Source organism: Triticum urartu, chromosome 6 (assembly GCF_003073215.2).
Source record: "Triticum urartu cultivar G1812 chromosome 6, Tu2.1, whole genome shotgun sequence".
In the NCBI taxonomy this organism is placed as follows: domain Eukaryota; kingdom Viridiplantae; phylum Streptophyta; class Magnoliopsida; order Poales; family Poaceae; genus Triticum; species Triticum urartu.
The window spans coordinates 39,536,019-39,550,809 of record NC_053027.1 but is presented as its reverse complement, the minus strand read 5'-3'; the positions used below and the strand labels follow the sequence as shown (position 1 = coordinate 39,550,809).

Here is a 14,791-nt window from a genome sequence, read left to right as displayed (position 1 = left end):
CTTTCATATGCTTATTCTTGTGTATTTTTATAACGCGCAATTTTTATGTATATCGTGTGTAAATTTTGTAATTTTCTGATTTAGATTTTTTTTGTTTTTTTCTTCTTAAATCATAATACCAATGTCACAAATTCATTCTTTCTTGGAAATTTCAGTACTTTGAGTCCGTTTTAGTATTTATTTCATCTTCTTTCTTATTGAAGGGTAATACAAAAGCCACTAATTCATTATTTCATAGAAAAATTTATTATTTTGAATTTGTTTCTGTTTTATTTTGTTTTGTTTCTTCGTTAAGGGTAATGCTAATGCTAATAATTTATTGTCCCAGGCATTATTTGTTATGTAACCGTCATTTGATTTTTTGTGAAAATTCCTTTATTATACGCATATTCTTGCATATTTTAGAATAGTACAATTTCTGTGTAAATTGTGTGCAAATTTTGTCATTATTTGTTTTCATTTTTTCATTTTCTTTGTTCTTTAAGGTTAATACCAATTGCACTATTTCATTTTTGATAAAATTTATTTTTTATTCGTATTTACTCTTATTTTTTACCATTTACTCTTTAAGGTGAAACCAACACAGGTGTTAGATTTTTAATTTAACAGTTCAATTTTTGCGTGAGACTTCATTTATTTTTCACTAGCCGTTGCATGCAAATATGTGTGAGAGTGCTATTCTGCGGTCACCTATAAACGCTTTGAACACTATAGTAGAGCAGTCTGTACCAAACTACAAGAGAGAGAAAAATCTGACTTTGCGGTAGCACTTGACGGGGGCAGCCCATGCTCCAGTTTGATGGTAATTAACGAGAACACACACATGCACTTGTGCACGTACGGGGGCTGCTGCGGCCCGCTGCTTGCAAATCGACTGAGCAAAAATTATGGTCAGTCAACTGACCCAAAAATTTAAAACAGTCACCTTGCACGTAGTCACTCCCTTATAATCTAACAAACTGAGGCACCCAGCCAAACCCACAAAAATACACCAATTGAAGTTCCATATCAATTCAGCTAGCTCAAACCATCAATTGTTTTTAATTTTTTTTTGCGGGTGAGCTCAAACCATCAATTAACTTGATGCTACATCCCAATGATACAAATAATTCAACAGATACCTTTCAACTTGGAAAGAAAGATTCCTTCTAGAAAACCATGGGTACTCGACCTTGACGAGTCTAGCATGGCGATGAAACGACGCTCTCCACCTTGGGCACCTCGACCGGGAACCGGTGGATCTCCTCAATCCACGGGTTGCTGCCGGCTTCCTTTGACGGGTGAATGTCCTTGAGCGCGCGCCACACCGCGCTGTTACACTTGAACCCAGACCCGAAGGCGATCTGCCACGCACGGTGCCCGCGCCGGACGCGTCCCTTGGCCTCCGTGTACGCAAGCTCGTACCAGAGCGAGCTGCTGGACGTGTTCCCCCACCGGTTCAACGTCATCCTTGAAGGCTCCATGTGCCATTCACTGAGCTCCAGGCTCTTCTCGATGGTGTCCAACACCGCCCTGCCGCCGGCATGGATGCAAAAGTGCTCGAACGCCATCTTGAAGTCCGGAATGTAGGGCTTCATCTTGAGGCCAAAGATCTTCTTGCCGATGAGAGAGGAGAGGAAAAGGATCTGCTCCGACATGGGGAGAACGAGGGGGCCGAGCGTGGTGATGTTGGTCTTGAGGGCCTCACCGGCGACGGCCATGAGGTCCTTGGAGAGCGCGACACCGACCCGGCCAGCCTTGTCCTCCTCCTGGAACACGCAGCGGTAGGCGCGGTCGTCAGCACCGTGGTGCGTCCGCACAGTGTGCATGAGCTGGTACTTGGAGCGGCGCTTGTCGGCGGCGCGGTTACTGAGGAGGATCGCCGCACCGCCCATGCGGAAGAGGCAGTTGGACATGAGCATGGAGCGGTCATTGCCCCAGTACCAATTTAGCGTGATGTTCTCCATGCTCACCACCAGCGCGTACGAGTTCCGGTGGACCTGCATGCATCCATTACAACATGGCAACTCCAATCAGAAGCAAATTAATCGGTCAACCAAATAAACATATACCTACTAAGAAATTGCATAGGAGCACTTGACAAAGCTGCCTACCGAAATCTCCTCTACTCATTTGCATCGGGATCCCAACCACTATATTAGTCAGGATATATTCCATGATTCAACAATTTCCGTATAAATATCAACAGTTGTCCTGACTTGACCAGTGGCAAAGGAGAAGACCTCATTGTCTCCAACAGCCACCTCCAAACCACCCATCAAATATTCAATGCAACCCATTGTTACTATGGCCTTGATCAAATCTTGCTAGTACTCAACATCTAATGGAGTATTTTAGTTGGACAAAATTTGAGGTTGGAAAGATTGATTATGTGTTTAACTGTTCCCTCAAGGTTGTGTTTCTGTCGCATAATTAAGTACGATGAAAGAAGTAGTGCTTAATGATGAAGATATGGTAATTGTATTATCAACCATCTGACCCTAATCATGTAATCAAACTATTATATGTACTATGCTTACTGAGACGTCGACGAATAATTGGCCCTACTGGCTACTGGCATCAACACGAGATTCATTGGACGAGCTTTTCCTGTCAGCTAGCTGCCCTCATCAATGTTACTATTAGGACAAGCAGTGGTGATCAGCTAGCTCGTCGATGGATCGATCGATCCCTGGACACGTCAACGGTCTACCTATAGCCTTAATTTAGGTGCTTAAACCACTCAAAGATGGGAAACACTGGCTGCCTGGACCATTTCGGCATGCAGGACAAGCGAATGAAACAGAAACACTCGCTCCCGAGCTGGTGCACCAACGGTACAGGTTTCGATCAGTGCACGTAGGAACGCTGCTGGAGCGGTGGTTGAGTGTTAGTTAATGGGATGTTATCATCTTAACAACATCCCCCAAAGCACGCAAGGTGCGCAGGCCCACCCAAATGAAAAGATTAGTTCCTCAGGCGTGTAGTCAACAAATTAATCAAGGATACAGATCTATGTTCAGCGAGATTAAGATTCTGATTGCCACTGACTAGTCACAATTGGAGTAACTTAACTAGTAACATCACACATTTTAATATAAGATTGCTTATGTGGCAGCTAATTAATGAGGAAAGAGGAGTTTGTGGTCACTTAGCTAGTTACTGTAACATCACACATTTCAAGACATAATGAGTCTATAGCCTAATAAATGAATTCTTCCATGATACCACTCATATGTTAGTACCCACTATGGAGGTAGTAACATAGACTAGTAATATCGGCAAGTTACTACTTTATGTTACTCCTCACTGTGAGCAGTCTAAGTAACATGTTGTGGTGTCATAGATGACTTTATTTATTAGCTTTTAAAACTTGTGTTCTTTTGAAAAACGCTATGTTACAGTAATATATTATATTATGTTACTCTAAATACATCTCTCTTCATTAAATACAATGCCACATAAGTAATTTTTTTAAAATACGCTACTCCCTCCTTTCACTTATATAGGGTCCAATACATTTTTTGAGGTTACCTTTATTATGGGTTAGCACAATGATATATAACATGCATGTTATACAAAGTATATCATTAAATTCGTATGTGGAAGAAGTTTCTAATGATATAATTTTTGTATCATACATCTCATATACTAATAAATTTATTATTGATCAAAGGCTACCTCAAAAGACATATTAGGCCCTGTATTTATTAAAGGTGGGAGTATGTTACTAGTAGTTAAGCTACACACTATGACTAGCCTAACAACAAACTATTAATGTTTCAGGATAATACTACACGTATAGCAGCAGCAGCGAATGTTGACGATGACAGCATGGGTATATAGGACATAAAAAGTATAAAAAGTCAAACCAAGTCAAAGTTTGCTTTCCCTTCTCAACCACCCACTGGGTTCGATCAAAGCCGTCCATCTACCCAACCATCAGCTGACGTGCGAGCACACCTGCGGTCGCTCAACCTCCCTAACCCACCGCGAAATTAACACCGGGCTACGTACTCGTATATAAAAATTACCTGGAGCAGCTGCTTGGCCAGGTCGATGGAGATGAGCCCGGCGCTGCATCCCATGCCGCCGAGGTTGTAGCTGGCGACGTTCCCGCGGAGCTTATAGTGGTTGACGACCATGGCGGAGAGCGACGGCGTCGGGTTGAAGAGGCTGCAGTTGACGACCACGACGCCGATGTCCCTGGCCGGCACCCCTGTCTTGGCGAGCAGGCTGTCGATGGCGCCGAACATAACGGCCTCCGCCTCCCGCCGCGCCTCCGCCATGCACGGGTTAGGGGGCGAGTTGAGCACCGCCGCCGGGAAGTAGGTCCCCTGCCCGAGCCCCGACCGCTCCAGGATCTTCCGCTGGAACGCCAGGTTGTCGTCGGTGAACGCCCCGGCCTCGCTGGACTGCCTCATGAAGGTCTCCCGGGTGACCACGTGGTCGGGCCCGGGCTTGTAGCACGCGAAGTCCAGCAGGTACACCGCGCGCGGCCGCCGCGCGAGGTAGGCCGTCGCGAGGGCCGTGGCGACGCCTACGAGGGAGACAGCGAGCTGGAGGTTGGCGAGGAGGTGGGCGCGCGCTGCCGCCAGGTCGGACGGGGTGAGACGGGACGCGCGGAGCGCCAACGCCGCGGCGAACGGGGCCAGCAGTACGTAGACCGCGTTGGACACCACCATGTGGTAGCCAGGCTTGAGGTATCCCTGACGCTTGCCATCGCCGCCGCCGGCCGTGGTTTCTTGGGCGGCGGCGCTCATGGTGGCGTAGCACCGTGGGCCGGCTAGCTTGCGTGCGTGCGTGCGTGGTGGCTGGGTTGGTCGGGGTTGGGAAGTGTTTGTCCGGGATGAATGGGAGGTGGGATCGGATCGGAAGCCATATATAGGGGCTGCGGTAAGCGGGAGGTGGGTGCAACCACCGGAGCTACCATTAAGACGGAGGTGGAGCGCAGGCAGGCAGCAGGGGGAGGGAGAAGGAAGCGCGGGCGGGCATCGGTTTCGTGTTATTAATGTGAGACGCGCGCGCGGAAGGCAAGTTGGGCGCCTCAGGACGGCGGTCGCGTCGTGCTCGTGCACGTCGGCCGGGCTTGTGTAAATATGGTTGGGATTTTTTAGGAGAAATAAATGTGGTTGGGTTGGCGTTGGGGTACAGACCGAGACGCGATCGGACGCGTACTGCTCTCCGTCCGGAAATACTCATCATAAAAATGGATAAAATGAATGCATCTACAATTAAAATAAGTCTAGATACAATCATTCTTAAAATAAATATTTTCGTACGAAGAAAGTACGAGTACTACCAAGTGCGTGAGTTCCTTTTGATGGGCGCGAGCCTCTTTTCTTCATTATTATGATGACACGATGTGCTCCCTGCATCGTTGACCTAGGATCTGAGCTCATCGATGCTACTTTTCATCGCATACTAGTGGTTGGTGTTGGGTAGGCCCCTTTCACTTTCTTACCTATATTAAGTAGTGTTATTGAATCAAAATCAGAGCAATGCGAATGCAACACATTCAGAGAATGGACTGAAAGGACTAGGTAATGCCAGGTAAAGGAACGACCCTTTCGTTTTCCTTTTTTGAACGGGATAACACATACATGCAATTCTTGATGGGAAATTTTACGGTACATTATAATACACCAGAGCACATGTATTATATGGGCGATCTAACGGATAAGAATAATTAGGCCTTTTTGAGCCCAAGGGTATTTTCGACCTTTTTTACCTTTAATCGGCCCAATTAGGTCCAGGGATATTCTCGTCCTAAATTTTTCGATTAAATTAATTGCATTAATAAAGCACTTCATTATAGAGGTCCCATCATCGTGCGTACTCTTTTGAATTTCGGTTCGGGCGGTTCGTCCTCTCTCCTCCTCTCGAGCCCTAACCTTGGGCCCCCTCGATCGCCTCCGGCGCCCTCGATCGCCGCTGATCGCACCCGCCGTGTCTACCCCTCCTGCTCCTACTCCTCCCCTCCCCCTCCATCGCAAGTCACCCCACTCGGGTCGCGGCGCCAGATCTTCCGACGAGCCGCTAATCCACTCCTTCCCCGAGCGGACGCCACCTTCCCCGACCCGAGAGGCCACATCATCCTCATCGACGTGCATCAACTTTTTCACGCCGGATCTTCGCTATAAGTGCCTAGCCATCTCAAATATATTCTGGTCCCTTCTGCATATAGAACCAATAGGGGTCGGATTTGATTCGGGTTTAGGATATGTCATGTGAGGTTTAGGGTTTATCGTTTCAGAAAGTTGTGACGAGATTTCGGTCGGATTTGGTTAGGGTTTATGATATGTCATCTGAGGATTAGGGTTTATGTTTTCAGAAAGTTGTGATGAGATTATGATTGAAAGGGAGTGTAAGTCGGATGTAGCTAGGAAATATTGAAGGACTTAGTTAGGATTATGTGGCATGAGAAAGTTGTCAGCAGATTTGGATTCAAAGAAAGTTATTTTGGATTTAGTTAGGAGATACTTTTGAATTGAGTTTCGAGATATTTTGGATTTAGTTAGGAGATAATTATTTTGTATGGAGTTTGGACTTATTTTGGATTTAGTTAGGAGATAATTTGGATTTAGTTAGGACATACTTTTGGATTTTGTTAGGAGTTAATTCGGATTTAGTTAGGAGATAATTTTGAATGGAGTTTGGAGATAATTGATCTATCAGGGTGGATCTATCAAGGCATTTGAAGGACTCTTGGACTTTGGATTTAGTTAGGAGATCATCAGTTAGAGCTAGTACAATCAATTACAAATTTCTGGATTTAGTCAGGGCATATTTACTTACAGCTTTTGAAGGACTGAGTTAGGTACATGAATCCGATATGAAAAATTAAATCAATTATTTAAGCAGAGTAGTGCATAATTTCGGTAACGTATGCTATCCATCCGTAACATTGACTATCTGTTTTCGCTGGCAGCATAACGACATGGATGATAAAGGCAACGATGGCAAAAACTTGGGTGATACAAGCAAGGATGACAAGGACATGGGTCATAGAGGCAACGAAGGCAAAGGCATGGATGATAAGGACAATGATTTCGTAGCCATGGACCCCAAAGGAATGGATGGTATGTGCATTGATGATAAGGATAATGAGGATGCAGGCAACGATGGCATAGACATGGATGATGTACACATGCAAGGTAAAGGAATTGATAATAAAGGCATGGCTGGTTCAGACCTGAATGAGTGTATGGAATACTTAGAGATTGTGAAGAAGACGTTCAGGACTGAGCAAGAAGCCAACATGTTCTACGTAGGCTATGCGAGAAAAAAAGGATTTGGTGTTAGAAAGGATGATCTGAAGTACAGGGGTCCGTGTCCGAAACAAAATGCATACAAAAGGACATACAAGTGCTGCAAACAAGGATGGCGGGCCCTTAAGCACTTTAACAGAGCTGAAAGAAAAAGAACACCGAGAGGTCTTTCTCGGTGTGGGTGTCCCGCTCTTTCTCAGGTTGAGCTACAAGATAGCAGTGGCCTCTGGTTCGTCAAGAATTTTGTGGACAAGCATAACCATCTGTTTGTCCCTGCTGACCTGACTCCGTACTTATCGGCTCATCGTAGAATGACTGACGCACAAAAGGCCGATGTCATCGAGTATGCTGTCGGTGGACTTCGAACGAATCAGATTATGAATGTAATGGAGAAGAATGCCGGAGGTCCCGACAAGCTTGGATTTATAGATCGAGATCTATACAGCCATGTTTCAGTCCAGAAGAGGCGCAAGATAGAAGGCAGTGACGCTAGATATTTGCTCACCTATATGATTGCACAGAAAAAACCAGACCCGGAATTCTTTTTCAAATACACAAAAGACAGCGAATGCCATTTGAGGAACATATTCTGGGCTGACTCACAATCCCGCATTGACTATGTTGCCTTTGGTGGTGTCGTGGTGTTCGACAGTACATATCAGTCTAACAAGTATAGGCTTCCGTTTGTTCCATTTGTTGGTCTGAACCATCACCGCATCACAGTTTTGTTTGGGGTCGGTCTAGTGTCAGATGAGACAGTTGCATCATACCAGTGGCTTCTTCATGTATTTTTGGAGGCAATGTCCCAAACGGCACCAATTTCAGCAATCACCGATGGGGACGGTGCAACGGCTAAAGCAATAGCTAATGTATGGACCGGAACAGATCATCGTTTGTGCACGTGGCATATCGAGGAGAATATGGTGATGCACCTCCACAAGAAAAAGCTTGAGGAATTTAGGGAATTCATTTACCGTCGTTGGGATGTTGATGAGTCTGAGAAAAGACGGGAGGCTTATAAGGTTCGGTTCAAAATAAAACCAACAGGCAAGAGGTCGTCATGGGTTAACAGGATGTACGAGCTGCGACACAAATGGACTGCTGCGTACACAAAGGGTAGATATTTCCTAGGCGTCATGAGTAATCATAGGAGTGAGTCTCTCAACTCAAGGCTTCATGTGTACCTGAATAGGAAGATGCAGCTTGTTGATTTGTTGCAGCATGTTGAGCACTGTGTATCCATAATGCGTAAGAATGAAGCAGCATTAGACGCAATAGCAACACATACGACACCCTTCACCAAGCTGAATGCACACCCTCTAGAGATTGCTGCCTCTTATATTTATACAACTATGATGTTTCCAAAGGTAAAGCGTTAGATTGTCGAAGGGACAAATTGGCAGGTCACGGACCGGGTAGCATGTGATGGTTTGGTCGTGTTTGGAGTTTTGCGCAAAGCCCCATATGATAAAGTCCCATATGGCAGGGATGCTAGAGAATTTCAAGGTAAGGAAGGTAAGTATGCTAAGGACTTGCATGCAAAAAAATTGGATGCCAAGGATCCCAATGACTTGGAAGGTAAGGATGCTGAGGACTTGCATGCAAAAAACTTGGATGCTGAGGATCCCAATGACTTGGAAGGTAAGGATGCTGAGGACTTGCATGCAAAAAACTTGCATGCTGAGGATCCCAATGACTTGGAAGGCAAGGATGGTGTGGACTTGCATGCCAAAAACCTGGATGCTAAGGATCCCAATCACTTGGAAGGTAAGGACAGTGAGGAGTTGGATGCACAAGGCATGGATGCTAAGCCTGTGGATTTTATATATCACATGACTTGTCTGTTTACAGGAGCAAGACTGGATGATGCAGCTTGTAAATGTAAAAAGTTGGAAAGTCAGGATTACTCATGTGCACATATATTCTGCGTTCTGGATCATCTTGGTGTATGCACATTTCCCAAAAAAATTGTCAAGAAAAGATGGACAATGCATGCCAAGCCAGCATTCCCTTCTTCGAGGACTGCGAATACTCATGTATGGTCTGATCACATGAATAAGTATCATCAACTACGCAACATGGCTAGTGACGCTTTATTCATAGCCGCAGCTAGCGATTCACAGTCAGAACAGGTGATGGAGCTCCTCCGGAGTATATTGGTTGATGGAGAAAAAACCTAATTTGGATGAAGGCCATAAATCGTTTGTTCCTTTGCCGGCATACTTCTCTGCTGCTCGCGAATGCTGCACTAATGACGTGGAAAATCCAATCAAAATAGTTCCAAAAGGGAGACTGATGAAGCTATGTACCTAGGGTAGGGGCATAGACCTATCCTAAGTACCCTACCCAAGGACATCCCTAGAAGAAGTCACCTTTCAATCGACTTGGAGGTATCACACTTGATGGATTCAAGACACTCGACCACGAAGCAATCACTCGACCAAGATCCAACCACTCGACTGCCAGGAGATCTAAAGTCACCCTGCACGCAAACGGTCGGTCATTAAGTAGCTTTTATGGTCATCATAGCACTTTATTAGGGGCGTTACCAGTAACCCCCAGTCTTAATGTACTTTAAACCCTGCATTACTAAGGGCTGGAGGGTCCTGGCGAACTCTATATAAGCCACCCCCCTCCTCAGTATCAAGGGTTCGCACCCCTATTATTCATACACACATAATTCAGTCGACCGCCTCCGGGCACCGAGACATAGGGCTGTTACTTCCTCCGAGAAGGGCCTGAACTCGTAATCCTCGTGTGCTTACAACTCCTCCATAGCTAAGATCTAGCCTCTCCATACATACCCCCCTACATCACTGTCAGAGTTAGAACCACGACAGTTGGCGCCCACCGTGGGGCCGGAGTCTTAGCGCCTAGTTGGAGAAGTTGCGATTTTTTCCGATCTCTTTGATCATGGTTTCGGGCGGAGCTTTGGTGGAGGGCTGCGAGATCCGTCTCGGCGCGCTCATGTTCATCGCCGACAACTCCGCTTGGCTTCAGGAGGCTCCACTCGACGTCGACGCGCTCCCCGTCCGCGGGGCGACGCACTTTCGCGCATGCGTCCGTGGCGTCCTCCTGCGGCAGCCGTCGACCCAGTATCGGTCGGCTCCTGTGGCATCTCCCCGCCCTTTTTCTCGCCGGTGCAAGCGCTCCGGTCGGTCGAGGCTTCAGAGGTGGGTGAGGCATGCGGTGGCCCGCCAGTCGGCCACCCCACAAGTCGCGGCAATCGAGCCCGACGAATCCCTCTATGGCCTGTTCGACCTGTCGACTGGCTCCGCAGAGACCGCATCCGAATGCGACAGCAGTGACCCAGCTGCAGAGGTTCTGGTGATCGATGGGCCACACAGTCCTCCCGGTTTCCCCCGTGCTGACGGAGGCGCGGATGGGGGCGACCCATCGCGTCCTCACGAGGAGTATCTCCCCGAGCCTCTCACGTCGTTGCAGCGGGAGGAGCTTCGCCGCCGGAACATGGATGCACTCCACACTCCTATCGTTGGAGAAACCCCCGAGGCCCGAGACTTGGAGGACGCGCGCTTGGCTAACTTGGCCGAGCGCACTCGACTGAAGAATCTCCAGCGAATACTCGACGAGCGAGCGCGTCAACGGGCTCCAGAATCCAGTCGACGTCAACTCTTTCCGCCCCCGCAGCTATATCGTACTCCAATTCAGAATTTGGCGGCTGCGGCCCGATAGCAGAGTCGATTCAGCCCACCCAGTCAGAGGCTGGCAGAGGCTTGTTGCAAATCAGAGCGTTGCTCCGGGCAGCGGAAGACCAGAATTCCGCTGTTTCTCAGTCGCAGAACAAGATCCACAGTCGATCCGTTGCAGCGGATACAGTCCAGTCGGCTCACAGCCCAAGATCGCCTTCGAGGCGTGAGGGACGTGGAGACCGGCGTGATCAGTACAGAAGGAATGAGCAGTATGATCACCGACTCGATCGTGATGATCGACGTCGAGTGCCAACCCCTCCCCCGAGGAGTGGATCATATGTGCCTCGACAGCAGGATGACAGACGCCCTCATAGTGTTGGGCGGAGAATTCTAGTCGACCCCAGGGAACCAGGCTTTGATGCGAGATCCATTCTCGTTCAAGGTTTGGTCGACAGGAATAGAGCTCACCGAGAAGGCCACGGCAGAGATGCGCCTACCAGTAGTAGAGTACATGTTTCAGGGCCGGAGTGTTTCAGTCGAGCCATCAGAGCCGCTGTAATTCCTCCCAACTTCAGGTTGGCGACTGGAGTTAGTAAGTTCACCGGTGAGTCCAAGCCCGATACTTGGCTCGAAGATTACCGAGTGGCTGTCTAGATTGGCGGTGGGAATGATGAGGTAGCCATGAAGCACCTGCCTCTCATGTTAGAAGGCTCGGCCAGAGCTTGGCTGAATCAGTTAGCACCCAGCAGCATTTACACTTGGGAGGATCTCTCCCGAGTGTTTGTCACCATATTTGAAGGAACATGCAAGCGACCTGCAGGCCTTACGGAATTGCGGTCTTGCGTGCAGAAACCGAATGAAACTCCGAGGGATTACATCCAGAGGTGGATCACATTGCACCACACAGTTGAAAATGTACCAGATCATCAAGCAGTTTGTGCCTTTAAAGAAGGCGTTAAGTACAGAGAACTGAATCTGAAGTTCAGTCGAACCGGAGAGATGTCTCCGAATCGGATGATGGAGATTGCCACCAAATACGCTAATGGTGAAGATGAGGATCGACTCCGGAGTGGCAAGCATAAAGCAGTCGCCCAGGAAACCGGAGGAAATTCCAGTCGGAAACAGAAGCAGAAAGCCGAGCCAGCCGCTCCGGGGGAGGCCCTGGCCGTAACCCAGGGAAAATTTAAGGGAAAACCCAAAGGACCTTAGAATCCCAAGATAGTTAAAGACCAAGATGGAAATGATGTTTTGGATCTACCATGTCACATCCACACCAAGTAAGATGAAGAGGGTAAACTCATTTACCCAAAGCATACCACTCGACAGTGTCGGCTTCTGATCCAGCAGTTTCAGGGCAAGCAGTCCAAAGATAAGGAAAAGGAGCCGGACAAAGTTGAGGACAAGGAAGATAGTGACGATGGGTACCCCCAGGTCAATTCCACCCTGATAATTTTTGCTGATGTTGAGAGCAAAAGTCGACTGAAGGTTATTAACTATGAGGTAAATATGGTTGCTCCGGCAACACCCAATTATCTGAAGTGGTCCCAGACTGCCATCACATTCGACCAGTCTGATCACCCTACGCACATTGCCACCCCTGGGAGGCAAGCTCTGGTGGTCGACCCAGTTGTTGAAGGCACTCGACTGACCAAAGTCCTGATGGATGGGGGCAGCGGTTTGAACATATTGTATGCAGAAACATTGAAAGGGATGGGCATTCCGATGTCCAGGCTCAGTACCAGTTACATGAGTTTCCATGGAGTCATTCCTGGGAAGAAAGCCAAGTCACTCGGCCAAATTGCTCTTGATGTGGTTTTCGGTGATTCCAAGAATTACCGCAAGGAAAAGTTGACATTCGAAGTTGTGGATTTCCAAAGTGCTTATCACGCTATTTTGGGCAGGCCAGCTTATGCACGCTTCATGGCTTGACCATGTTATGTGTATCTCAAATTGAAGATGCCTGGTCCCAAAGGTGTGATCACTGTTACAGGCAATCGGAAGAAATCAGAAGAGTGTTTTCAGAAAGGCTCAAAGATTGCTGACGCTTAGATGGCGGTGGTCGAGCTGCAAGAGTATCAGAATACTGTAGATCCGAGTGAGTTGCTACGAGCTAAGAAGCCTGCTTCAGAATCAACTTTTCAGTCGTCTGGTGAAACGAAGGCAGTTCACATTCACCCGACCGATCCAAATGCTGCTCCGACTCACATCTCAACGACGGTCGACTCCAAATAGGAAGAAGCGCTCATCCAGTTCCTCCATGAGAACTGGGACATCTTCGCATGGAAGCCTGCTGACATGCCTGGAGTTCCCAGGGGGCTGGCTGAGCACCGTCTACGAGTCGACCCAAAATTTAAACCTGTGAAAGAACATCTTCGACGGTCCGCCGTCCAGAAGAGGAAGGCCATTGGCGAGGAGGTGGCTCGGTTCTTAGCAGCGGAGTTCATCCGAGAAATTTACCACTCTGAGTGGCTCGCCAATGTTGTCATGGTCCCCAAGAAGGACAAGTCACTTCGCATGTGCATTGATTTCAAGCATATCAATCGGGCCTGCCTGAAAGATCATTTTCCTCTCCCCCGCATCGACCAGATAGTCGACTCGACTGCGGGATGTGAGCGTTTGTCTTTTCTAGACGCCTATTCCGGGTACCATCAGATCCGTCTGTACAGGCCCGACGAGATCTAAATAGCTTTCATCACTCCATTTGGGTGCTTTTGTTATGTCACCATGCCGTTCGGCCTCAAGAATGCCGGAGCCACGTTCATGAGGATGATTCAGAAGTGTTTGCTCACTCAAATCAGTCGGAATGTGGAGGCATACATGGATGATATTGTGGTCAAGTCACGGAAGGGTTCCGACCTGCTGACTGACCTTGATGAAACCTTTGCCAACCTCAGGAGGTATGATATCAAGCTCAATTCGTCAAAGTGCACATTCGGAGTTCCAGGTGGGAAGTTACTCGGTTTTCTCGTTTCCGAACGGGGAATCGACGCCAATCCTGAAAAAATTGGTACTATACTCCGGATGAAACGTCCTGTGCGTGTGCATGACGTCCAGAAGCTTACAGGATGCTTGGCCGCTTTAAGTCGATTCATCTCTCGCCTCGGTGAAAAGGCATTGCCTCTTTACCGACTGATGAAGAAGTCCGACAAGTTCGAGTGGACTCCAGAAGCTGATGCAGCATTTACGGAGCTCAAAGCTCTGCTCTCCACCCAGCCGGTGCTTGCTGCCCCAATCAGCAAGGAGCCTTTGCTGCTTTACATTGCAGCCACAGGACAAGTTGTCAGTACAGTACTTATGGTCGAGCGAGAAGAAGAAGGAAAGGCCTTCAAAGTTCAGCGCCCAGTATATTATGTTTCTGAAGTTTTGACTCCTTCAAAGCAAAGATATCCTCATTACTAGAAGCTTGTATATGGGATTTATATGACCACGAAGAAGGTTGCACATTACTTCTCTGATCATTCCATTACAGTCGTCAGCGACGCTCCACTATCAGAGATTTTGCACAACAGAGATGCAACTGGTCGAGTGGCCAAATGGGCGATTGAACTTCTTCCCCTAGATATCAAGTTTGAGGCAAAGAAAGCTATCAAGTCCCAAGCAATTGCAGATTTCGTCGCCGAGTGGATCGAACAGCAACTTCTGACTCAAGTTCACTCGGAGCACTGGACCATGTTCTTTGATGGATCTAAGATGCTGAATGGTTCCGGCGCTGGGGTAGTATTGGTTTCCCCCCGAGGAGATAAGCTCAGATATGTTCTCGAGATTCACTTCGATTCCTCCAATAACGAAGCAGAATATGAAGCACTTTTGTATGGGTTGCGCATGGCCATTTCACTCGGCGTCCGTCACCTCATGGTCTATGGCGACTCAGATTTGGTGGTTAATCAGGTG

At 47.7% G+C, this 14,791-nt stretch overlaps 1 protein-coding gene across 1 annotated transcript; it reads right to left on the bottom strand.

Annotated features, from left to right (window-relative positions):
- Positions 1 to 987: 987 nt before the first annotated feature.
- Positions 988 to 4,931, bottom strand: LOC125513330 (3-ketoacyl-CoA synthase 20-like). Its single transcript, XM_048678415.1, has 2 exons — positions 4,014 to 4,931; positions 988 to 1,979 (listed from the first exon to the last, which is right to left on the bottom strand). Exons 1-2 carry the CDS (start codon positions 4,740 to 4,742, stop codon positions 1,182 to 1,184), a joined length of 1,527 nt encoding a protein of 508 aa, XP_048534372.1. The 5' UTR covers positions 4,743 to 4,931; the 3' UTR covers positions 988 to 1,181.
- Between the last annotated feature and the right edge of the window lie 9,860 nt (positions 4,932 to 14,791).

Bases quoted from the DNA above. Each gene is read 5' to 3' on its own strand.
- LOC125513330 (XM_048678415.1), bottom strand. From the start codon at position 4,742: ATGAGCGCCGCCGCCCAAGAAACCACGGCCGGCGGCGGCGATGGCAAG. The intron at 1,980-4,013 runs GTAATTTTTATA...GGATGCATGCAG, and splicing joins TGGCCAAGCAGCTGCTCCAG to GTCCACCGGAACTCGTACGC.